Source organism: Cervus canadensis, chromosome 3 (genome assembly GCF_019320065.1).
Source record: "Cervus canadensis isolate Bull #8, Minnesota chromosome 3, ASM1932006v1, whole genome shotgun sequence".
NCBI classification, from domain to species: domain Eukaryota; kingdom Metazoa; phylum Chordata; class Mammalia; order Artiodactyla; family Cervidae; genus Cervus; species Cervus canadensis.
The window spans coordinates 98,400,724-98,427,687 of NC_057388.1; the positions used below are offsets into that span (position 1 = coordinate 98,400,724).

At 44.3% G+C, this 26,964-nt stretch overlaps 1 protein-coding gene across 2 annotated transcripts in view; it reads right to left on the reverse strand.

Moving 5' to 3' along the window:
• The window catches only part of DENND2A (DENN domain containing 2A), a 98,253-nt gene that overhangs the window by 49,807 nt on the left and 21,482 nt on the right, over window positions 1-26,964 (reverse strand). Inside the window, exons 2-3 of one of the 2 annotated variants that reach the window (XM_043463879.1) lie at window positions 18,636-18,734; window positions 14,058-15,215 (exon numbers count right to left, since the gene is read on the reverse strand). In XM_043463879.1, coding sequence (XP_043319814.1) covers window positions 14,058-15,085 — 1,028 coding nt within the window. In that variant the 5' untranslated portion in view covers window positions 15,086-15,215; window positions 18,636-18,734. The remainder of the gene's footprint in view (window positions 1-14,057; window positions 15,216-18,635; window positions 18,735-26,964) is intronic. The other variant, XM_043463877.1, reaches the window with a different exon arrangement.

The following is a 26,964-nucleotide window of genomic DNA, read 5'->3' on the forward strand; positions in this document are numbered from 1 at the left end:
CAGAAGAGCCTGCCGGGCTGCAGTCCTTGGGGTTGCAAACAACTGAACACAACTGGGTGACTGGGCACACCCGCTCTTTTTATTACTGTTGTGGAGCTACTAATGATTTATGCAGCCAGTGCTGTATTTACTGAGGGAGGCGCTGTGCTCAGGGTTTGATAATGTGGGACTAAAACAGCCAGAGTCCTTGCCTCAAAGAGCTTACATTCTAAGGAGGAACACAGATGTTCAACCAGCTCACACACAAGTAAGTTCAATGACAGGAAAGCCCAGGTTGGGAGGATATGGAGGAAGGTTCAGTTCAGGTTGGGGGATGCATTAGGGGAGGTCTCAATGAGAAAGTCACTCACTGAAGCTGAGATTTGAAGAATAAAAAGAACCTAGTCGGGGAACGAGTGTCCCCCCAAAGAGGGATAGGCATGTGAGAAAGTCCTGTGGTTACAGAGACCTTGGTGCATTTCAGGGAACAGCAGACAGACAGTCAGCTTGCTGGACTCCAGGAACAGGGTGGAGAGTGCTGTGCAACAGAAGGGCAGAACCAGGCAGAGGCTATCTGCCTACTTGCCAAGCTTTGGGGATTTCTTGCATTTAAAATGTTTCCTTTTCCACTAGCTTCTTTCTCTTTCTTTAAACATGCATGCGACGCTCAGTCGCTCAGTTGTGTCTGACTCTTTGCGATCCCATGGACTGCAGCCTGCCAGGTTCTTCTGTCATTGGAACTTTCCAGGCAAGAATACTGGAGTGGGTTGCCATTTCCTTTTCCAGGGGATCTTCCCGACCCAGGGATTGAACCCGAGTCTGTGGATTCTTTACCACTGTGCCACCTGGGAAGCCCAAACACGCATGGGGTTCCTCTATCTTAAAAAGGCTTCCTTTGAAGCAAGGCCCTTGCAGTTCTGCTGTTTCTCGCCTTCCTTCCTTGCCAACACTTTTAACTGGGGGGAGAGGAGGAGCAGAGGTTATTCTCTTAGTTTACCACAGTTCACTGGTTTTTCTTTCCTTTACTCTCTCAACCTGTCCGTGTGCATCCTTTTTCTGAAATTCCTCCTAAAGGTCACTAGGGAGTTTCTGGTGAAACCTAACCACTCTGCTTCTTTCATTGCATGACACCACCTGGTTTCCACAGTGAAAGGCAGCAGTGCTCAAAGTGTGACCCGCGGGTCAGGGCTGGGCTGCCAGCTCTTACCAGTCCGTGCTGAGGTAAGTACAGAAGTTGACAGTAAGTGTTTGCAAACTTTTCAAGCAATCTGACAGAATGGACTTACCGAAAAAAAAAAACAAAACTGAGGTTTGTATACTGATGAGTTTTTTTCATTTCATACCTCTTGTAATCCTTTTTTACTATATTTTACAAAAGTGTTGTTCGCGTTGTTCAGCAAAGGATGGGGCACACCTCTGGAGGGTCTGAGGAGGTGGATGCAAGGCGGCCCTAACTCCACATGCCCTGTCAGACCACTCTTCCCGGCCTGCACTGGCAGACCTCTTCCTCTTCCTCTTTCTGGGTGTAGGAGTTTCCCAAGGCTTCTCCTCCTTAGGATCTATACTACTGATTGATTGATTGGCTGTGCAGCTTGCAGGATCTGAGCTCCCTGACCAGGGATTGAACCCAGGCCGCAGCAGTGAAAGTGCAGATTCCTAACCACTGGATAACCAGGGAGTTGCCTAGGCCCTATACTTTTAATATCTGTACATCTGAATTCGTCGTCCCTTATCTCCACCCCACCCTCATTCCTTAATACTTGAACTCGGCACTTAGGAGTACAAAGACAGGCTTCTAGGCTGGATCTCTATGGCCTTAAGTCAGGCCAGGAGGCTCAAACTGTCACCTGGGGTTCTGGGTCTTAGGAACAGAAGGTCATGCCCCAAAGGAGGGGATACTGACCCATGAGCACCTTCTTTTTCCCCTTGCGGTGTCCAACGAGGAGAGGAAGGACTGAGCTTCAGAGCTCTACTAGAAGGGGCTCGGGGAGGGGAAGCAGGTCTGAGCTGTTTCTCTAAGATGGGAATGGGCTGTGCTGTGAACCCACCCTGAACACTTCCTAGTCCGGGTGCTGTTAGCCCAGGCTGGCAACAGCCAGCAGGTGGACTGGGGCTGGAGGTGTGGCCCAGAGCAGAGTCAAGTAACTGGCCGAGAGGGGCCAGAACTCCTGGGTCTCCCCTGCTGGGCAGACTACATTTTACACCAGCTAGAGCCCTCAGCATGCACACTACATGGTAGGGAAAAGGCACACTGTTCAGAATCATTCACTCAGTACTCACTGAGAGCTGACCGAGGGCCTCTCTTGGATCAGCACAAACTTTACAACAACCGTGTGACGGATTACTGTTACCACACACACGCTGTGCGTGAGAAAACAGGTCCGGAGACCTAAGGTAACTTGCTCCCAGTTACAGCAGGAGAGCCCAGGAAATCTGGTCGGAGGCTGGTGCTCTTAAACTGACAGGCATCAAGCAGAGCATGCAATTAAGGCAAGGCAGGAGGAGAGCTGCAGTCACCGGCCCCAAATTAAAACAGGTGGAGTTTCCAAAGGTTTTTGTTAGGAATCTGAACTAATTTTAAAAATTTTTGTTTATTTATTGGCCTCACGACTTGTGAGATCATAGTTCCCCAACCAGGGACTAAACCTGGGCCCTAGGCAGGGAGAGCTCCGAGTCCTAAGCACTGGACCATCAGAGAATTTCCAAATTAATACCTGTATAAAACAATACTACGCATTACTGAGCATTGCCCAGGTAAGCCCTCTATCTCCCTCTATTTTCCATAATGCAACTAAACTATATGATGAAGAGATGCTATGAACCCTCACAGGGAAAAGAAGGGACAGGTGGGGGTCACTTCACTGGGAGCCGAGCAGTTTCTGCCACAGCGGCAGGAAGCTCTCCTCCCAGCAGCAGAGAGACAGGGGGTGGCCACTGCCCACAGGTAAAGCCTTGACTCCCTGGGATTCCAACATGACCCTGGCAAGTTAGGTCTTTTCTTTGATTGCAGAAAGGGGCTGCAGCTGGACCTTGCCCTGCAGAGAGCTCTATCACTGTCTGCTGTTAAACACCTCACATCTCATTTGAGGTATCAATGAAGCAATGTTTGTATAGGTCAAATCTTAAAATAATAAAATTATTATAAAGTATTTATGAAATAGGGGGCTTCCCAGGTGGCATAGTGGTCAAGAATCCACCTGCCAATGCAGGAGACACAAGAGATGCTGGTTTGATTCCTGGGTCAGGAAGATTCCCTGGAGGAGGGCATGGCAACTCACTCCAGTATTCTTGCCTAGAACCCCGCCGACAGAAGAGCCTGGCGGGCTACAGTCCATGGAGTTGCAAAGAGTTGGACATGAATGAGTGACTGAGCATGTACGCATTTATGAAATAGTATCTGAGTAGTTTAAATGTTTTAATAATAAATGCCCTAACAATAAAGATGTCTGTATGCTAAAGGCTCTCCAAGTCCCAGCGGACGGCTCCCTTACTTCGAGCATATGTGACCAAGGATCTGGATCATCTGTTGGGGTTTGTTAGGATGGGATTAGCCTGTAATCCAAGTAGCTGCTGTCAGACACTCTGGGATTTCAAGCTGTAATTTGAACGTTATTTATGATCTTTCCGTATTTTCAAGAATAAGATGATAATACAAGGTATCAGCTGTATTTTGCATTTGATTACCAACACACAAAAGGTAACACTAGTCTAAATAGTATTAGAAAAGGCCACTTTTAAAATGTTACCAACTTCCACTAAAAAAAAAAAAAAAAGCTGACTAGAGGACTATTAATCATAGTGCAAAACTCTACTATGCAAAAGAATTCATCACAGGACTTCTCAAAAAGAATTTCCATTTCTGTATTAAAATGCTGCTTTTCAGGTGGCTAATTCTTATACAGGAAGCCTGAAAGACAAACTTTAAAGCAACATGAAGCTACTGTCCACACATGATCAAGAAGAAACCAGAAATCTTTACATGCCCAGCTTCCAGAGGCAGTAGGAAAAGAAAATTCCAAGCATAGAGCTCAATCTCTCATTGTCCTGTGTTGGTAACATATTTTCACCGACATAAAAGCTTTATTAGGCGGTTGGCTCCTCCTCAGCACCATTTCTATCATCTGCGGAAATGCCCCTTGGGACTGCAGTCCTGTTGTTCTGAGGCTCATTGATTAAACTAATCATCCTATAACTTAGCTGAGTCTTTTCTATGAAAATGTTTTTTAACTCAGAAAAAGGTTTTAATACTTTTATTTACGTATTAACTTTGAAAGGAAAATTTGAAAGGCTAATGATAACCACATCTAGATTGGCTTCTTTCTCCTTTAAACACTTCCATGTTTGTTCCACATTCAGTTGCATGTTTCATAAGCACCTTCTTAAAGAGTGGAATTGAACTCACAGCTGGTGATGCAAAGGTAAGAAGTCCCTGGGACTTCCCTGGTGGTCCAATGGTTAGCACTTCACACTTCCACTGTGGGGGACATGGGTTCGATCCCTGGTTGGGGAACTAAGATCCTACATGCCATGTGGTGTGGCCAAAAAAAAAACCCCAACCCCTTGCAATTTCAAGTAGCATTTTGAATAACCTTTGTGATTTTTTCATATTTTTGTAAATGAAATACTAACATAAGAGCTCACCCCATGTCTCCATTTATATGATGTGTGGGTACTTCCCTGACAGTTCAGTGGTTAAGAATCTGCCTGCCACGGCAGGGAACATGGGTCTGCTCCCTGGTTCAGGAAGATTCCGCATGCGTCGGGGCAGCTAAGCCCGTGCTCTAGAGCCCGGGAGCCACAACCACTGAGCTTGTGCTCTGGAGCCAGTGCTCTGCAACAAGAGAAAACACTCAGAGAGGAGCCCGCGCACTGCTACTAGAAGAAAGCCCGCACAGCTGTGAAAACCCAGTGCAGCCAAAAGTAAAATAAACAAGTAAACAGACGACTCAGGGGAAGCTCAAAGTGAACGCAAAGGCTGTCACCATCCATCCAAGTGTCTATGCCTTAAACCTGGAAGTCCTGTGCAGGTTCTTCTCCATCACTGCCCACATTGAGCCAATTAACCAGAGTTCTACCTACACAGTATCCCTGGGATCCACCGGCTTCTTTCAGCCCCCTCTGCAGTTAGACCGCAGGGTGACCCCAGGTGTGTGATCTTCCTCCCACCCCCCAACAACTACCCACCCTGTCCCCTAGTGCCCCTGCCAGTATCTACGCTGCTGCGGAATGGAGGGGCAAGCTCTTAAAAAACACAAATCGGACTGTCTCCCCCGCCTTCTTAAAAAACAACTGCTTCCTGTTCCTCTTTAGTAACAGGCCCAACGGTTGCCTGGGCTACAGTGCTTTTTCAGAGCTGACTCCAGAGGCCCCTGGGCCTCAGCTCACACCGTTCCTATCCCTCTGGCCCAACCCTTGCTTTTCATGTTCTGTCCTCCAGTGGGCTCAAGTCCTTCTTGCCTCAGGGTCTTTGCTTGTTTGTTCACTCAAAATGCATCCCTCATCTTCCAGCCCACCCCCTTGCCTGGGGACCTGAGGCCCTTGTACCCGAGCCGGCCCTGTTTCCATGACAGGCTAATCACCCCTAGCACCACTGGCTTCCTCACAGCGCTGAGAGTGGTGAATAACACAACTAGGTGTGTAGTTCTATTACTAGCTTGTAAGTTTCATGAGGGCAGGGTCTCAGTCTACCGTGTTCCTTGCTATAACCTAATACTGCACAGAAAGAAGAAAGAAAGAAAGTGAAGTCTCAGTCGTGTCAGACTCTTTGCGACCCCATGGGCTGTAGCCTTCCAGGCTCCTCCGTCCATGGAATTTTCCAGGCAAGAATACTGGAGTGGGTTGCCATTTCCTTCTCCAGGGGATCTTCCCAACTCAGGGATCGAACCTGGGTCTCCTGGATTGCAAGCAGACGCTTTACCATCTGAGCCACCAGGGAAGCCCTAATACTATATAGGTACCTAGCAAATATTCGTTGACTGAGTAAGTGAGCGAATATTTTAAAAGCTGGTTTTAATGGCCACCTTTACTGCTTACAATTCATCCATATTTGGGGGTAAAAAATTTTATCTGTATTCTGAGAGCTGATTTTTTGTCAATTTTTTGAACACATTTCGCCCCCAGAATTATTTTTGGCTGTATTTACATTTGCTTGGATGGCCTGAGACCAAGCACCCACTTAAAACACGAGCTTGAAACCAAGGATGCCGTGTTCTGAATCCCTCACCCCCCGCCCCCAGCTGCCATAGACCCTGCTTCCCTCCATGTCAGTGGTATCCCTGGGGGTTCAGACGGTGAAGCGTCTGCTTGCAATGCTGGAGACCCGGGTTCAATCCCTGGGTCGAGAAGATCCCCTGGAGAAGGAAATGGCAGCCCACTCCAGTACTCTTGCCTGGAAAACCCCATGGATAGAGGAGCCTGGTAGGCTACAGTCCATGGGGTCGCAAAGAGGTGGACACGACAGAGCGACTCCACTTTCCCTCCATGCCCGGTGACCAGGAGCAGCTCTTCTTGGGAAGGGCAATCATACCACTGTTACCGACCAGGGTTCTTGACCTCCTTCACCAAAAGAAATTGACCAGGGACCAGACAAGCAATTCAGGCAACACTTTATGGGGCTCCTGCTGCAGCAGCCAGAGCAAGAACAAACAGCAGGTTCCCTTGCTTGCTCACTCACTGGGGGAGGAGTGGAGGTGAGCTGGTTCCTTATATGATGTGAAGGTAGGGGTGTTTCTAGGGGTTGGGCCAGAGGGGTGACTTAGGTGTTTGCCCACTCCTTAGGTGATGTTGTGCACTGAACATATGCACAGTACCTTGCTTTTGCTCCCAGTTATTCAGAAGTGGCAGTTGCATTTTTTGGTCTCTTTGGATCTTTTGTTCAGAATTTGCCCCAACAGTGCATGCACACAGTTATTTTTAGTCCCCTATAGTTTCTTTGTATTTTGTTGCTTGAGGAGCAAGCATTGCAGCACTGTAACAAAGGGTCCCAGGTCCCAGCCTGTCTCACCCCTGAGTAGGGGGCTAAGCAAGAGAACGCTTATTTCAGCTCTAAGCTGTCACTCTGTTACTGGGTATCTCCTCCGCCCCGGGTTATGACTACACACGCTGGGTTTCCGCTTATCTCTATCCTGGATCCAAAATAGAAATGTAAGAAGAAAAACTATCCATGGAGAAGGAAATGGCAACCCACTCCAGTATTCTTGCCTCGGAAATACCATGGGCAGAGGAGCCTCACGGGCTGCAGTTCATGGAGTCACAAAGAGTCAGACAGAACTGAGCATACATACACACACGTGCAACCTTACTGTGGCTATAGGAGAAACAATCTGCCTTTGATATGCAACCATTAAAACTGTTCACCTAAAAAAATTTGGAAGCAATCATTGGTGTTACAAACAGCTGAAGTCTGGAGAAGATTTTAATAGTGTTCTAAGAACAAGACTTGGATATTGGTAGTTGATCTAAAATGAACGAGCTGAATGACACTGTCAAAGTTAGTCTGGGCACCAGTTCTGTCTCCTTATCACCTCTTCAAAGGATTTTCAAACCAATAAATAAAATATCAAGCTAATTTTACTCCTCTTTGGAGTTAAAAAAATCATCTTTTACTCCAGGCCCTTATTAGACATTGAATTGTTCAGCACAAATTCATATTGCTTTAAGGATATTGACCAAAAAAATGATATTCAGATACAGGCATCCTCAATGGGTGCACTATATTAGAAGATTCTCCTAATACTTTTAGGATGGGGAGGATTTTGGAAAATAAAAAGTTTATGAACAAAGATGATCTATTTCGACCATCTTTGTCAAACTCAAAGCTAATATATGACATACTAAGGATAATGAAGCCTAGAAGGAAGCACTGTAAAAGAGAGTACGAACTGAATTACCCTGCACATTTTGACGCACGTTCAGTATATCCCCCTAAAATAGGAAAGGGGAAAACACAGCTAGCTCAGTTTATGATGGTCCTCAAAATTACCTAGAAAAGCTCTTCAGAGATCCTTTCTTTGAAAGAGATGGTTATTAATTTCAAAGTAACATTGAAGCTGGGTGAAACAGAAAAATGTAACTATTTCATAGAAGAATGTTTTCTTAGAATGTTCTCAGTCATCATGGAATGCCTAAACTCTTCACAAAGAAGCAAAAACTTGCAGACTGTGGAGCAAGCAGGACTGTAGCTTTCTTCCTGAAGCGAAAAGGTTGATTCATTGTCCTCACTTTGACACGTAACAAATGGAGTTTCAAAGAGAACTACTTTTCATTTTAGCTTTGTTATCAATTTTATATATAACTTTGCTCAAATTACAGACCTTCTATGTCTCTTGCTTTTCATAAAAATGCAAAAGTCTACTTTGAAAGATTAACACAAATTGTATGCTATTTTCTGCAAAAATATGTTAAAAGTATTTCAAGCTTACAGAAAAAAAAATATGACACTTTTAAAAAGATATAGCTAAAGAGATGGGACTAGTCAGATGAGAAACACTAAATGATATATTTTCAATATCTGCTTGATTGGAAATCTGTAGCTTGATGTAATAAAACTATCTTGAATCATAAAAAAAAAGAGAAAAACTATCCTTAGCCACTATTGTGCCTAATATCCATCATTTCCACCTTCTCATGAGAAATAAAACATGACAATTACTGTTCTAATGAAGAATAATGACCAATCTCTCTGCTCTCATCTTGTTGTCTTCTAATGCAACTGCTATTGAAATTTTTAAATGAATTTGCAAAGTCAAGCTCCTCAGATGCTTTCAGAGTATTTTTTGTTCTAGATTTTAAATGAATCAAACAATTTGCTCCTTTGAAGATTTTTAAATATTGTTTTTAGGCATGGGAGAGTTGCCTCATGGATGCCGTGGTGGCCGAGATAGACTCATAATGACAGGGACAGACCACAGCGTGGCTGGTACATGCGAGACTAAACGCATGGTAGCGGAGGGCGGCTGCCCAGCTGGACTGCTGAGGGGGTCCCCATCAGTCCTAGAGAAGATGGAAATTATAGAATAGATAACAGTACCACATGATTTGGGAGCCATTTAATGACCGAGGTTTCATGTCCTCAAAAAGTTCTCAAAGCCTTACACTAAAGCCCCAAGGAAAGGCTGGATCTATGTGATGCCAAGATAATCGGTTGAAAAGTTGAAATTTTGGTCATCATGGCTATTCAGTTTCAAAAAGATCCAAAAACTCTGTCATGTGATCAAATTAAACTAAAATTAAAAAAAAAAATCTGAATTCAAATTAAAACACTTTGGGGATACAGACACATGTGAATTCGGGATGCTGCTTACACTTAAAAAATAATAACTTTTCTTGTTAAATGTCAGCCTCAAGGCATTCCTGCCAAAGTTATTAAACGTATGCCATAAAACATACATAACCAAGTTAATGCTGCTGTAGGAACCTTATCTTTGGAATTTCCTGACATGTGAGGGTTTCTCCTGTTCCATTTTAGGATTGAAGGCGTAAGTCCTTGCATTTAATTTCCTGGGGCTTTAGAGAAATGAAGAAAGAAGAGAGAAGAAGGGGAAGGAGGGAAAGGAGAGAAAAGATGGGAAAAAAGAGCAGGGAAAAATAGGAAGAGAGAAAGAGAAGAAAAAGAAAAAGACATTTTCTCAAACCCAGAATCGGAATCCATTGGTTTGGCTCTTGCTGAGGTGGACTAATTGGCATATGAAAATAAGCTGGATACATTCTCGGCAGTGCTCAGCCTGGCCGTGTAATTCTAAACCCTCATAACCTCAAAATCCTTAATCATTTCTTTCTTCAACTTGGCTTGGCTTTCCTGCCTCAGAGAGGACAGTAAGTCTGCCAAATTCAGAGTTAAGCCTTTTCTTTCTTTTTTTTTTTTAAGTGACAGGACCACAATAAAGAGCATATTTTGTTTTTCAAGAGTAGAAAGTGAACATCTTGCCCTCATCACCTCCATTGTACAATTTCAAACAAAAGGAGAACTCCAAAGCCAAAAGTTCTTTAAACACAGCTGATGCAACCATATCCAAATTGGCCAAAAAAAATTTCATCTTTGGATTGAAACAAAGTAACTTTAGCTGGTTTTAGAGAAAATGCTAGAGGACTGAAAAGAGCAGATGGTAGCTAAGAGAGAAAAGATAATGGGAATAACTGTTCACCAGGTTGATCTGTCTGCCCACAGATGACACAGTTCGAAGACTCCAATTTCCCAGAGCGAATCTGCTTCTGGGAAAGAGGCCCTCTTTGGAGGAATAGTCCATAAAGGGCACAGAAGGGCTTCTCCGGAGAAGCACGGGGGACAGAAGCAGAAAAGTCACGAGAGCACCCAGGGTTCTCAGGTTGGTGCTGGTTTGGGAAAGAATTTAGAATTAGAGATGGATTCAAACTTTCTTATTACATAAAGAAGGAAGCCTATAAATTCTTTTATCCTTCTCCTCCTGGATGCTCAGTCATGTCCAACTCTTTGTGACCCCATGGACTGTAGCCCGCCAGGCTCCTCTGCCCATGGGATTCTCCAGGCAAGAATACTGGAATGGGTCGCCATGCCCTCCTTCAGGGGATCTTCCCGACCCAGGTATGAAATCCTTGTCTCTTATGTCTCCTGCATTGGCAGGCGGATTCTTTACCACTGAGTCACCTGGGAAGCCCTCAAATGCTTTTACAGATATCACAAGACACTAATACCAAAGCTGGTAAAGTTAGTACAATAAAATCCAAGTATAGACTAGTAGTCCCATTTACAGAATACTTACACAAAAATCTTAAATAGAATATTAACATTAATAGGTCAAAGAAGAAGAACCATATGATCATATAAAGTTTCTGAAAAGTAATTTGACAAACCCAATCCTAATTTTTAAAACTTTTAGCTAAAAAAAAAAAAAGGGGGTGGGGGCTACCAGTGAACACTACCTTGACAGAATGAAAATGCGACTCCAACGGGGGTGTTCGAAAGTAGAAAACCAGAAGCATTATCATTAAAGTCAGGGCGGGACAAGGCTGCCCAGTGCTATCACAGCACTATTATTTCACACTGTTATAAAAGTATCAGTGCAGTCTAGTAGGAGACAGAATTTGGAGATATAAATCAAAAAGAAAAAAAACTTAAAATGATAATTCTTTGCAAACAATATTATTACATACATGGAAAGTCCAAGAGAATCGACTGATAATTAGAAACAGTAAGAAATTTCTTCAAGGGCTCTTTCAAATGAGTAAAATATAAAAATAGTTTTCTTAAATACAAAGACCATATAATGAGAAAAAAAGATTCCATTAACAATGGCAACAAAAAGATAAAGTACTATAAACTGAGCAAATGTATGGAATCCCAATTAAAAGCTGACATATTTACTGTGTGTGAAATTTGACAGTGATGCATAGAATACTTAGAAAAATACATCCAAGAATATTCAAGACATTTTTGAAAAAGGAGAATAATCAGGAAATAAATAAGAGCTTTGTAATTATTAAAAAGGAGACCAAATGATCATTTGTGTGTATATTACAGGATAGAATATGTAGAATGTCCAAAAGAATCCACTGATTAATTATTAGCAACAGTAAGAAATTTTTGTTAAGTTTTGCTGCTGCTGCTGCTAAGTCGCTTCAGTCGTGTCTGACTCTGTGCGACCCCATAGAAGGCAGCCCACCAGGCTCCCCCGTCCCTGGGATTCTCTAGGCAAGAACACTGGAGTGGGCTGCCATTTTCTTCTCCAATGCATGATAGTGAAAAGTGAAAATGAAGTCGCTCAGTCGTGTCCGACTGTCAGCGACCCCATGGACTGCAGCCTATCAGGCTCCTCTGTCCATGGGATTTTCCAGGCAAGAGTACTGGAGTGGGGTGGCTCTACTAGATAGTAAAACAGATTAAGAGGTTAAAATAGTTACAACTGTTTGGTCCTAGAAAAGAAATACGTACCCTGATTAATTAAACAGAATACAGCCAGAAAAAAATAACAGCTAACATGTATTAATCATTTACTATATACCAGACTCTGTTTTAACTTATGTTTACAAATATTTACTCGTCCAATCTTTACAACAAAGCTATGAAATGGTTACTATAATTATCTCCATTTTATAGATAAGTAAAATGAGGCTCAGACAAATTCAGTAGCTTGCCCAATGTCACACAGCTAGGATGTAACAGAGTTAGTAAGTTCTCTGGCTCTTCTCTAATGCTATATTCTGCTAATTAGTCTTCTCTAATGCTATATTCTGCTCATCACAGCACTATTTGTAAACTGGAAACAATCTAAGTGTAAATCAGCAGGGAAATGGTTAAAATACGGTTTGGCCACATGATGTAAAGATGGCAGTTAAAAAAGGAAGGTGAAAAGAAAAAGGTGGCAACATGGTAATATCTCAATGGTATCTTAAGTAAAACACGGTTGGTATACAGCATGATTTCATTTTTTTTAAAGGATATAATACATATGTGTGTATTTCTGGAAATTCTAGAATAGCCAAGCTTTTTTCCCCTAGAAGAGAACATAAGAAATTACATTTGTGGCACCCAAAGACTCCTTCCTGACAGACCATGTTGAGTAGGAAACTGATAAGATTGAATCTGTATTTCTGACTCCTCTGGCTGCTGGGAAGGAAAATACTGGGGTTAGCGGGCAGGTGGATACAACATGACTAAGGTGGTAGCGGTGGAGGAGATGTAGTCAGGTTTAAGAAAACGCTTTAAAACTAGAACCAAAGGACTTGATGAATTAGATTGGCAGTGTGCGAAAATAAGAGAAATCATGACTCCCAGGGTTTGGGGCATAAGCAAAACGAAGGGTGATACCGTTTAATCAGAGAGCATCTATCTGGGGAGAAGATCGTTTTAGTAGTGGCCCGGATTGAGAATTTAGGTTTAGACATATTAAGTCCAAGCTATTAGATAACCAAATGGAGACCCAAGCAGGAGACGACTACACAAACCAAAAACTAGGAGAGGGTCAAGGCCGGAGACACACATTTGGGAACCATAAGCATGTAACTAACATTTAAAACCATGAGAGTGGGTGAGACCAGTTTAAGGGAGTGCATGTAGATGGAGGAGAGGAGACCTGATCCTGGGATGGGGTGTAGATGGGTTGAGGGGGGATGTTACTCAACAGGTAGAAGGAGAGGAGGTGCAGCCAGTGAAGTGTGACTATCGGGAACGCAGGAGGTCTAGCAGCCTACAGTGAACGCAGGATTTCACGGGGGTGTGAGTCAAGCTGGTCCGCAGAGGCTAAGCGAGGTCAACCAAGAAAAGCACAGAGAACTGACAAACTGGATTTGGCAAGGATGGAGGTCGTAGGTGGACTTGGCCAACAGAAGCTCTAGGATCAGTACCAAAAGCCCTACTGCAGGGAGTCAGGCTAAACCCAGGCGGGAAGCAGTGGTGGCAGCAGGGACAGACGGCTATTTGGAGGAGCTGTTCCTCAGTAGAGGGTTTCCAGATTAGGAGGCATCAAACCAATTAGCACATTACAGAATCAGGCTAGAGATCAGGCTTCAGAACAGAAAAGAAACTGTCTCCAAAGCACAGATTTTTACCTTTAAGCATTCACAGGTTTTATTATCTAAGGTATTTTAACATTACAGAATATTTACCGTGTGAGCATCTATACGTATAAATGAGAAAACCAAGGCTTCGAGACGTTAAGTGACTTATTCCAAGTTAGACAGACCGTGAGAGGGCCAGGATAGGCCAGGCAGTGTGTTTCTAGAGTCCATACCAAGAAAAAACACAAAAGCAAGAGGGAGGAGAGACTTGGAGCACCACGCACAAGGTGGGGGTGGTAGAGGCGGAATGGCATCAATTAGTACATTGCCAGTGTTAACACACATTTCCATTTAACTCTCGGTTACTGTCTGAATCACAAGCACTCATTCACACCTACAGGGTGATCTTTCGAAGTGAATACTCTTCTTTCTGAGGACAAGGAACAAGCACAAGACACCTGTACACCAGTTACCATGTCTTCAGGTTTAATCAATGAACCATCTTAAGCTATGGACGGTCTCGACTAACTACAAGGTCCGATGGTTTAATAAACAGTTAGGCTGAGAACAGACAGTGGCCGTGGGGCATAAAGTCACTGGTCACCTACCTGTGGTCAGCGCTGGCTTTTGGTCTCCCATTCCACAGTCTTCTGTTCACCGAGGGGGGCGGGGGAGAGGAGGGCAGGGGCGGGGGAGGTAGAGAGGGCAGAGGAGGCAGGTTCCTTCTGTCTTTCCGGAAGCTCGTGCCTGGGTTCCCATCCTTGTCCCCTTCTCCATCGTGTTTGAAAGTTCTCCGGGGTTTGGGCAAGGGATTGATGAAGGGTTTTGTGGGGGGGTCCTCCAAGCCTCTGTACACACTCTCCAGGCTCTGGTCACAGGGCCTCCTGCACAAGCCTTTCCTTTCCTCGGCAGCCCCAAGGGTAGGCTCCCTGGCTTCCAGGTCCAGACGGTGGGCTCTGAATTCTGAGCCGCTCCCACCCCCACGGTGCTCAGGAAGGGTGGGCGCCTCCTCGGCCTTGTCCGGCAGGCAGTGTGGGGAATAACACGTGCCTGGTAACTGGGGATCCAACCCGGCAGACCCATCCTTCAGAGCCTGCTCGAGTTTCTTGACCTGCTTCAGCACAGAGAGGCTATCGTTCTGAAAGCGCTGTTTGCCAAGCCTGGGCTCCCGGCCTCTGCCCAGGCTGGGAGCCAGCTCCCGGGCTGGCTGGCTCAGGTCCGGCCTCTGCTCGGCATCCTGTGCTCTGACCTTCACTTGATTCCGCTCATCCTCTCTACTTTCCACGTCCAGCCTCGCTCCGTTCTGGGCCTCGGTGACCCGAGTCCTCAAACCATCACTGCTTCTCCTCTCTGTCACACAGGACATCAGGTAATCCTCCTGGCCATCTGCCTTCCTGCCAGGGGCAGGAGTGGGCAACTCCCGTTTCCCTTCCCATTCTGATATCTTGTCCTTTATGCTGAGGGACGTGTGCCGGGCCCTGCCTTGGGCGGGAGGGCAGGGGTCCTGAACACTGCCCAGCTGCCTCTTGCCGGCCCTGCTGGATCCTTTAGCACTGAGATCTGAAGCTGAGTCACTGATGATCATATCTGAGCTGAACATGTTCTGCTGAAAACAGTCCACTCTTGGCTCTAGCATCAGGTTATGGAGGCTCTCCAGGGGGCTTCCTCGGAAGGCTGGATCCTGCTCAGTCTCTAGGAAAGGGATGGAGGACCTAAATGGCTGCCTTTGAGCGTTTCCCCCAGTCTTTGGACCGTCCACCTTGACCCTAAACAAGAAAGACAAACACTGAGTGAGGCATTCTTGGTTATTGTTCTTGACACATCATAGCGATTTGCTAAAACTTATATATAAATTGTCAGGCTTCCCTTGTGGCTCAGCTGGTAAAGAATCTGCCTGCAAGGTGGGAGACCTGGGTTCGATCCCTGGGTTGGGAAGATCCCCTAGAGAAGGGAAAGGCTACCCACTCCAGTATTCTGGCTTGAAGAATTCCATGGACTGTATGGTCAGCCCATGGGGACGAAAAGACTCAGATATGATTGAGCAACTTTCACTTTCAGATATAAATGTTAGATACTAGCTGCAAGCCACAAACAGTGAAACCACCATCTAAAAAATCACTTTATGTTTTTCTCCTGGGGAGACAGCGTAACGGAATGAAAGGAGCTATTGGACTGTGGCATTCAATAGACTTGGGTGTGAATCCTAATTCAACCACTGACCATTTGTGTGACCTTGGCTAAGTTGTTTAACTTCTCTACCTCAGTTTCCTCATCTGTGAAATGGGAATAACAATAAACATACCTACCAAGGTGGCTGTAAACACTTAATAAGCTAGCCCAGATTAAGTATCTAGTATGGTGTGAGTGTACAATAAATGGCAGTTATCATTATTGTTAGCTTTTTCCCAATGAAAATAGAAGTTTCATGAGATAGAAGATTATACCAACAGAAGATCCTTTGGAAGGATTATTTAAAAATTACAACAACAACAACAAAATTACAACAAATACCATAAGTCATGAAGTTTTCCCTAATTCTGGGCTTGATAAATTGTCCTGATTTGAGTGGGTAAAGCCACAATGATTGGCTGCATTTGACTGGAATCTCCTCTAGAATGTGAACCCCACTAGACTGGTTTCTCTGGGAGGATAGGGATCGTTTTGTTTTGTCTATCGCTTCATCCCTAGCACCCCAACAACACCTGGCAGAGTAGGTGGTCAATAATACTTGTATGAATAAGCGAGTAAATGAGCAGATTCATATTTCCTGCATGGCCTAGAACTGCACTGTCTGGTATGGTAGTCACTAGCCACATGTGGCTATTTAAACTAAAATCAAATTAAATCAAAGCTTTGGTTCCTCAGTTGCAGCAGCCACATGTCAAGAACTCAGTAGCCATGTGTAGTTAACAGTTACTATACTGGATGGAGTAGAAAACAATTTTCATCACTGCAAAAAGTTCTCACTCAACACAAACGTGTGGGGATATAGGCCTCCAAATGTGATTTTAGAAGATCAGTTAGTGCCATGAAGATGTTAAAAATTATTTAGAAAGAAAAAACAGAAGTTCCAATACTTTGGCCACCTGATGTGAAGAGCCGACTCATTGGAAAAGACCCTAATGCTAGGAAAGATTGAAGGCAGGAGGAGAAGCGGGTGACAGAGGATGAGATGGCTGGATGGCATCACCAACTCAATGAGCATGACTTTGAGCAAGCTCTGGGAGATGGTGAAGGACAGAGAAACCTGGTGTGCTGCGGTCTAAGGCATCGCAAAGAGTCAGACACGATTTAGTGACTGAACAACAATGAGCATGAGCGTATCGGTGTTTTGAAATGCAAAGCATTTCTTCCACCAGCAAAGGTCATGACTGAGCACAGTGACCTTAAATGTGCCAAGATGAGCAAGCGTGCATGGACCGACTTCATGGTGCATGTTTTCTGAATACACAGGCTCTCGGAACTCCAGCTAAGGTTCACATGAGGGATGAGTAACTAGCAATTTCACACATCCTGTTACTATCTAGCTTTCTAGTCCAGAGACTAACGGTTGTTTACATAAAGACTTCTTCCTGGCTTGAGATATTAACATGTAAATTATGTTGTTGTTCTTGGTTGCTTAGCATAAATCAGAAACTTGTGAAATTGCAAATTTTCATATGTTAAATATGGCTATCAAAACAGATTTCCTTATTTAAATAATCAATTACCATTCATAACAGAGCACTTACAAAAAAGAAACACTTTTTTAATAGTTCTGTCACCACTGAGGACATTAGCATGAATTCAAATTTTAGTCAGAATCAGAGTTAGAATCAGTTAGTTATTCTCCTGAGAATTCAAAAGCCAGAAATTTAAATCCTTGTTCTTACTGTCTAGAGGCAAGATGAAGAGATAGGACACATTAAAAACACAATTCAAGTTAATTCACACTTCGTGAGAACTGATGATATAATATATAATCATTAACATCATATGTACTATTAAATAATATTGACAGTAGATGAATATATGACTTTGGAGTTAAAGGGACCTGGGTTTGGACCTTGGTTTCATTTTTTTTCACCTTACAATGAGAATATGGCACCATTTTATTGGTGCAGAGGCCAAATTTATTTTGCTCGCTATGCTCAATACATAGCAGGTAGTCAATAAGTTAAATGAGTGAAAGGATGTGTTAATATATGTAAAGTATTCACAGTACAGCATACATTATAAGTCTTGTTAGCAATAAATGGTAGCTAGTGTTATTGTAATAGTTATTGTCTAAGATCCCAAACATCTGGAGTGACTTTACAATCACTGAGGGTCCATCTAAAAACTGAAGAGGAAAAAAGGCTAGTCTGTTAGAAAACTACCCTGGAATTACAAAGCTCAAGCAGCAGCGGGAAGGATGATGAAACCAGGGGCAGAGTGCCTTCTGCACATGTTTGCTGGACCCAAGAATTTCTCTAGTTCCTGCTTCCAGGATTCTGTGGCCTTTGAAGGGGCTCTGGACTGGGATGCACAGCTGTGAACAGCTCACCGACTGCCAACTCCACTGCAGAATGTGAGACAGGGATCTGGAGGAAAGGGCTCCATCTGGGGAGAAAACAACCCTGCTAATATAAGATGGGCAAAAAGGCTGTGTGGACAGGTGCAACCACAAAGCTTTAGGGCTCAACAATAATTAAAACACCTGAACAAAACGGATAACCAACAAGGACTTACTGCGCAGCGCAGGGAACTCTGCTCAATGTTATGTGGCAGCCTGGATAGGAGAGGGGTTTGGAGGAGGATGGATACATGTGTAGGTACGGCTGAGTCCCTTTGCTCTTCACCAGAAATGATCACATTGTTCACTGGCTGTACCCCAATACAAAATAAAAAGCTAAAAATCAGTAAACAAAATGCAGTTTTTTAAAAAGAAAAATAAACCTTGGACTGGAAGGCACACATGGGGATAAGGCCCGAAATGGACCCTGGGCATCAGCCAGACCTCCCCTTGACCACTGCGGTCCTGTGCCATTGACTGGGCACAGTCAGGAGATGGTTTACAGGGGAGGGCGCTCATCACAACAACTTAGACCAGAAAGCTTCCTTAGCTCAGGGAGGTGGGGTTCGTGAGGAGGGAAAGGCAGTGGAAAAAGGAAAGAGACTGAGAATCTGGGCCAACTTCTGCAGTCACGGGGGAGAAAAGTTCTTACTTGTCAGCCAATTCGTAGCCCAGGTTTCAGTCTGGCTGTGGCTGCCCTTGGCCGGCCTGCAGAGTCATCATGTCAACACCAAGAGGAGCTCCGAGTTGCCTGGGGGCCAGGGGGGCACACTCAGTGAGCATGGCAGCAAATCCAGGGCCCACACCCCAAACTATCCCTGGCGGATTGCACCCCAGAGTAGCGGGTGACAGGGTTGCACCATATAGAATTCCTGATGCAGAGAGGGGTGGGGTCAGAGGCACAGAATCTGTGGTCCACCCAGATTCAGCCCCCATGCCAACGCTTCTCATATGTGCAGGCGTGTGTGTGTGTGTGTGTGTGTCTTTTAGATAGAAGTAACCAAAAATTTTTAAAAACCATGTAATCTTAGAAAGCAGAACAAATACCAGCACAAGTTGACACTCTTTCAAGGCTCTGTAAGAACTAGTGATGTGCTAATAGACCCCAAAGAAGAGAAGAGTTGTTACTTAATTTGAAAAAAGAAATAAACCACCTGCTCAAGTGGCAATGCCTACACAGAGCTATTCTATTCTGCTGCTGCCCTGACGCTGGGTGTAAACCCACTGTCTTTGGCTTTAGAGCCCTGCATGGAGAGACTATTTCAGAGGCTCAGAATCCAGGAGCAGCAAATGCTTAGCTACCAGGTGATCTGTTTGGTCTATGAAAACTAGGAGACAGTCCTAGCAGACCCAGGCTTCCCACGGAACATCTCAAACCTATAAGATGCTAAGGACCACGCGGGTACCAAAGGAGCAGTCTCAGTGGAGAAGCAGCAGTTTTATAAAACTCCAGGGCCCGACATCCAAATGAACTGAAGTAACTGATTAAATGTACTACTTCAATAGCAAGTTCCTGCAGAACTCTGTGTCTCTCATCACAAGGACAAACGAGCATGGCTTAGGTGGATGTGGCTAGGAAGCTGAGACCCGTCGGCAAATGCCAACAGGACCCGCCCTGCAATTCTTCTGTAAAGCATGAACAGGAGGGACTGGGGTCCCACTTGATGGAGAGAAGGTGACTCCTTGACTAGAGGTTTGGAGAATACTCAGACTCTGGAGATTCACATGTCTTCTCCACTGAAAGTGAAAGTTGCTCAGTCATGTCCAACTCTTTGCGACCTCGTGGACTATACAGTCCATGGTATTCTCCAGGCCAGAATACTGGAATGGGTAGCCTTTCCCTTCTCCAGGGGATCTTCCCAACCCAGGGATCGAACCCAGGTCTCCTGCATTGCAGGCTGATTCTTTACCAGCTGAGCCACAAGGGAAGCCCAAGAATACTGGAGTGGGTGGCCTATCCCTTCTCCAGGGGATCTTCCTGACCCAGGGTCTCCTGCATTGCAGGCAGATTCTTTACCAGCTATCAGGGAAGCCCTAACTGAACCTCCCAGAAATCCTGCTCCCAGCTCCTTCTCACATTTCCAAGATTCCTATCCCCTCTCCCAGGATGGTTTACCTGCCAGGTGACAGTGTGGCTCCCCAAAGCCCAGCCTAGGCATCCCCTTCCCCCAAGAAACCAAAGGGCCAGGCTTTAAGACATGCATATCACTCTTAGGAATGAGGAGAGGAAGTCTAGTGGGAGAAAGAGAAAAAGAAGAATGAACATGAGCAACAAATTAAAAAGAGGAAAGTTAGGAAATGGTGAGCTGAGAAAACATCAAGAGAAACCATGTGTTTGGAGAGGAGGACGGAGCTTGGGCCTGGGTGCGCAGGGAACCCAGCTGCCCCCTTCCCCAGAGAGTGGCACCATGCATTTTGGGATATGTCAGTGCTGAAAGCAAGCCTGGTTCTTGAAAGAAGCTGGGCCCCAGGGCTCCCCTCACATTAGAAAGGAGAGTCCTGAGAGGCCTTTGGGGGACAGGAAGGAACTCAGTGCCCCTCTCGTGATGCTCTGCAAAGCTTCTGGAGCCTCTCCACTCTGCTGGGCTGACAGACACTGCTCTTCTGTCCTGATTCTGGCAGAGGCCCCATCAGACTCAGGATAACAGCCACTCCCCACTGCCCTCCACGTGTCGGCACTCCGCCTCCACACAGACCAACCCCAGGAACAGAGCCTTGTTCCACATGAGCAGCAACTCTTGCCGCCGACCCTCTTCTTTCAGGCTGGCACCCTCTCAGTGGCGCTAGGAATAGGTGCCAGGCCCTGTGCCGGATGCCGTGGGGATTCACAGATGAGTAAGGCATGGCATCTGCCCCCGGGGAGAGAGCACCAGGACTGTGCTCGGGTCACCATCAGCCCTACAACCCCCCTTCTCCCCAAAGGAAACGGTTTCTCTGAAGTTCCCAGGAAGCCACAGCTTTTTCAAAAAGCACAAAGCCCACTGTGTCTAATGCACAGAGAACCATGGGTGAACTTTGAGGTTAAGGATCCAGAGACACACTTAAAAAACACGGGACTTAAGTGAACTTGATTCCCATCAGGCAATAATAACTTCCAGTCCGAAAACCACAGTCTCTAGAGACACAGCTGATGCCCTCGTCTGAGAAGCAAGTTCAAGTGGGCTTAAGGGGCTGGAACTGAGCGGGGCACAGACCCCTGAGCACACTCAGCAACCAGCTCACCAACATTTCTGAAATCATAGGAGAATGGAAAACGCTGCTCAAACAAAACTTTGACACTTGCCTTTTGTTTCTGATGTTTCAAGGTCATCAATTAGGTGACACGCCTAGCCTAACTTGCTAGATGGGAGTACTCTGCGAATTAAGTTACCAAGACAAACTTCTCTATCACTTTATACATCTGGGATTGCAAAATGGAGCTGTTTTCCAAAGTGTGGTCCACTGAGGATCTGATCCAGTCAAACTGAGAACCTTGTCAGACATGTAGATTCCTGGGCACCAACCCAATGTACCAAAACCAACTGTCTGGGGCCGGACTGGAACCTGTATTTAAATATGGTAAATCAAGGAATTCCCTGGTGGCCCAGTGGTTAGGACTTGGAGCTTTCACTGCTGAGGCCTGAGTTTGATCCCTGGTTGGAGGAACTATTAGTAAGATCCCACAAGCCTCCCAGCACAGCCAAAACAAACAACAAAACCATAAATATGGTAAATCAAAGGCCTTGGGCGATTTTTACACAATACAAAGTTTCTTTTATTTCTTGCTAGGTAATTTGGCCTTGTGATCTAAACAGGCTAGTTTGAAGTAGGTATTATGAATGCATGACTAGTAATACATTTTCTCATTCAACTACCACAAAAACAGAACTTTCCATTCACTAGATGAGCTTAATTAGTACCAATAATCTTAGAATAAAATGTCACACAAAATTTTAAAGCTAGGTGATGGGCACGTGAAGGTTCATGTGTTTTGTATCTACAAACATTTCCAGAAATTTTTTAATTGTTTTACAAATTGAAGAAGATATTTTTTAAAATGCCAACAATTAGCTATAGCTAATTATATTTATCAACCTAGTCCATAATTGAATCCTGTTTTTCTCCTTGCTAAAGTGAATACTGTAAAATCTGTTCTTGACTCCTGTTTCTCTTTGGGCTCAATGCCAAGTTGATTGGAGGGCTCAGGTGAAGTTAAGAGATGGTGGGAGAGTCTTCTAAACTTTTAATCTGTTAGGAACTCCCTTCAAATGTCTCAGCCTGTTAATCCTAATTACTTTTCTGAATTACCTTTACTTTTTCAAGAGAAAAAGAGAGATTAAGAGAAAATTAAGAGAGATTAAGAGAGAAAAAGTGAGATGTTTCTAAACAACTTCAAAAGCCCACAGAAAATTTTAACTGCTCCAGACTGACGTTAGGAGACCAAAATGCTATATTATTTTGTGACCCCTTCATGTTTACCCACTAAGGCTTAAAATTCCAGCCTGATCTCTGAAAACACTTTCTTGAAGGGAGTTTGGAGTACTAACTGTAAGATCATTCCCTGGTGGCTCAGATGGTAAAGCGTCTGCCCGCAATATGGGAGACCCTGGTTCAATCCCTGGGTTGGGAAGATCCCCTGGAGAAGGAAATGCCAACCCACTCCAGTACTCTTGCCTGGAAAATCCCGTGGACAGAGGATCCTGGAAGGTTACAGTCCATGGGGTCGCAAAGAGTAGGCATGACCGAGCGACTGAACTGTGAGATCATTAATTTAAAAACAAGTATTTCCCCCCAAAAGGATCAAGATTTTCAAAGAGATGTAAAGTGTATTTCCACAAACAGGAAGGAGGCAGTTGACTTATCAGATCTTTCCCTGAGAGCAGTTCTTACAGCAGAATCCGAGGGTGCCTGAGTAGGGAGGGGAGCAGTCCTGGGTGAAAAGAAGCGAGGAGCCCCCAGCTGGCAGATGCTAACTCCTCTAGAGCCAGGCCCGCACCTGCCGCTCTGCCTCCTGCACGGCCGCTGAAGGAGCAGCAAAGGCAGGTAGGAAATCCACCTGCTGGAGCCAGCACCGTCTGCAGCACCAGGAGCCCAGGAAGACCGCTGCTCGGGGTCTGAGGCCTGGCCTCTTACAATGAAGCACTGCTCGTATTTTGTTCTGGGCATTAATTAATTATCCACTTGTGATATTTAAAAAATTAAATAGGATGCTACTGATTGTTGATATCACCCAACAGGAATAACCTTTTTAGCTCTGGTGGGGTTTTGATGTTGGGAACAGGGAGATGATAGTAACTATTGGTGGATAGAAATTTTGCTATCCAAGTCACTTAAGAAAAGAATAGTACTGGTTCAGAGACTGCTATAAAAAAATCTGGGCATGTTTAAGCCACAGGGAGATGGGGTGGGGGTGAAGGAAGGAAAAACTGATTCTCCCTAAATCTTTCTTTTTAAAAAATATTTAATTTATTTGGCTGCACTGGGTCTTAGTTGTGCGGGATCTTTGGTCTTTAGTTGTAGCATGAGAGATCTAGTTCCCTGAGCAGGGATCAAATCCAGACCCCTTGAAGTGGGAGCTCAGACTCTTAGCCCCTGGATCACCAGGGAAGTCCCCTCCCCAAATCTTATAAAAACAGTGATTTAAATAAAAATTGAAATCTGGAAATGTCGATCAACTGATGAATGGATAAACAAACAGAATGTGGTCTAGCCACACAGTCCAATGTTAAAAGGAATAAAGGGTCACTACATGCTACATGCTACAGCATGGCTGAACCTTGAAAACACACCAAGTGAAAAAAGCCAGATACAAGAGGAATATTGCATGACTCTATTTATATGAAATGACCAGAATAGGTAAATCCATGGAGGCAAGGGGGAATTGGGATGATTGCTAACGGGTAAAGGTTTCTTCTGGGGCTGATGGAAGTGATCTGGAAAGAGATAGTAATGACAGATGCAGAACACTGTGAATACATCACAAACGACTAAACTGCGCGCTTTTACCTTTTTTAATTGTTTGGCCACGCCAGGCACCATGTAAGACCTTAGTTCCCTAATCAGGGATCAAACCTCCCCCCACACTAGTGGAAGTGTGGAGTCCTAATCACTGCACCACCAGGGAAGTCCCTAAAACGTGTACTTTTAAATGGTGAACTTTATGTGAATTCTATCTCAACTGAAAATACAGTATAGGGATATTCAAGGGAAAAAAATAAATTTGGGCAGTGGAGGAGGTGAAGTGAGGAATAAAATATATATAACTGTAATTTTCCCGTGCCTTTAGTGTTCTAAGGCTAGTATGTGGGTTCCGAAATATAGGTAAACATCTATATATAAAACTTGATTCATAAAATAGACTTGAGATACTGAGTGAAAAATACAGTTTATATCATAAATGATATCATACTAATAAAACTAAATTTTCAGTGGTTTTTATTTCTGTTGCAAATAAAACAAGCTTTCCAGCTTTAATGATTCTAATAACTTAGTTTTATCAGCTTATAAACAGCAGGCAACAGAACTGAGAAGAAACTGTAACAATTACAGCAGAACAAAAACAGTTATTTTCTCAGCTGAGCGTTTGTTATTTTTTAACCAAGAAGTCTGTGGGATCTCAGTTCCCTGACCAGAGATTGAACCCAGGCCACAGCAGAAAGCCCAGAATCCTAACCACTAGGCCACCGGGGAACTCCCTGAGCATTTTTCTCATTAGCCAGCATACCCAGAAGGTGTCTGCTTTCAGAAAGTATGTTGAGAAGGGAAAACACACACACGCAATCACATAAGACAACTCTTGCTGTGTCTAACTGCTTAGCGAAGCTCATTCCTGAGCTTCTTAATGCTTCATGTTCATTATCGTCAAACAAAAATAATTTTTAAAATTAAAACAGGCTGCTCTGGTTCTTTACATAACAGCTTTTTTGGGGGGAGTATTTTCACACACACACACACAAAGGCTTTTTTTTTTTCCCCCTACATTTGGAAGAAGATAGGAGATTCTGAAGTAGATGAGGAATAACTGAAACCTAAGCCTACATGCTGCCTCAAAACCACACCCAGGGGCCATTATTTCGCAAAATCACAGTCTGCACTCTTGGACCAAATGCTTGAACCGTGCTTCACACCATGACCAGACACCAGGTCCTCAGCACACACACTAGGTAAAGCCAAGGTAACGGCTTTTCTAGGAACGACCAAAGTCTTCCTATTTCTAGGAGTTCTGCTTTGAGCCCCGAAGATTCCCCCAAATCAGAGTATTCAGGAAAGTTTGTTGAATGAGCAAACACATATACTATCTTCTTATACTTAACAGATGATTGGATAAACAAAATGTGGTTGAGCCACACAATGGAGTATTGCTCAGGTGCTTCAGTCCTGTCTGACTCTTGGCGACCCTATGGACCGAAGCCCACCAGGCTCCATGGGATTTTCCAGGCAAGAATACTGGAGTGGGTTGCCATTTCCTCCTCCAATGGAGTATTATTCAGCCATTAAAAAAAATGAAGGACTATTACATGCTACTGGAGAAGGCAATGGCAACCCACTCCAGTGTTCTTGCCTTGAGAATTCCAGGGACAGGGGAACCTGGTGGGCTGCCGTCTGTGGGGTCGCACAGAGTCGGACACGACTGAAGTGACTTAGCAGCAGCAGCAGCAGCATTACATGCTACAACATGGATGAACCTTAAAAACATACTAAGTGAAAAAATAAAACATACTAAGTGGAAAAAACCAGACACAAAAGAAATATTGTATGATTGCATCTACATGAAGTGTGCAGAACAGATAACTCCATCAAGATGGAAAGCAGATTAGTGTTACCAGGGGCTGTGTGAGGGGGGAGTGTGTGAGAGGGGAATGACTGCTAATAGGTATGGATTTTCAGGGAGAGGAGAGTGATGAAAATATTCTAAAATTAGATAGTGGTGATGGTTGCAATAAATAGCTAATATGCTAAAAACACAACTGTATTTTACAGGGGTGAATTTTATGGTATGTGAACTATATCTCAATGAGGTTGCTGTTATTATTTTTTTAATCAGTAGGGACAGCTGCTAAAAGTGAGGAGTCCTGGCCCCACCCAGACTGAGTGAATCAGACTGCTAGAACAGGGCCTAGGAATCTGCATTTATAAGTTTCCCAGGGAATTCACAGGCTTAGAGTTGAACCCTGGAGTTTCTTTTCCAGTCACTGGCACTGTCAGTCAGCAACAGATCTACTCTCCTTTCCCTCTCCTTTGTAAGGCAGCCTTTTACTCCACTGTGTCTGTTTGCTCTTGTTCCTCAGAGCATCTCTGAAATCTGATGGAGGCGTTATCAGCATACAGCAAGTTGCTCCTGTCCCTCGAGCCCAGGTATAAATGCTCCAAGATGCTCTTTCATAGATCCTTCCTATACAGGCAGGCGTCAACAACAAGGCTTGTTTTCACTCTCAGGGATGGCCTCAAGACCAAAAGCAAGATCTGAGTAATTTAAGACTTTCTATGGGTATGAATACCCAGTTACTGACAATAACGTTTACTTTGAACAACTTGATCAGTATTTTCTTGACCTACACCTGTCCGTTTTGTGACAAATGAAACCAATGGGAATTTGTGGGCTTCAACCTGTAGACTGGACCACACTTTGTGATGCTCTTGAGGCCAGAGAGAGCAAAAGATGTTTACTGTTCTCACTTTTAGTAAACCCGGGAAGGAGTTCTTCACATCTGCAGAACATTCTTACATAGAGAGATGTAGTTGGCCACCTTAGCAGGATGGAAACACATTTTTCACTTGACAATATTTGCAAATCATGCGTTTCCCCTCACTCACTTACAATGGGGAAATACTTCCATATGTTGCTTTGGCTTCATCATTTTGTGGGGGGATAAAAAGCGAAAAGTACAATTAGGTGGCCATTTTGCCTATGAACACTAAACTACTGTGCGTATAAGGTTTTAGTGGTGTCAGGCCTCCTGAATTAAGGCTTCATTACTACTCATGTCACCTGTCTAGAAAAA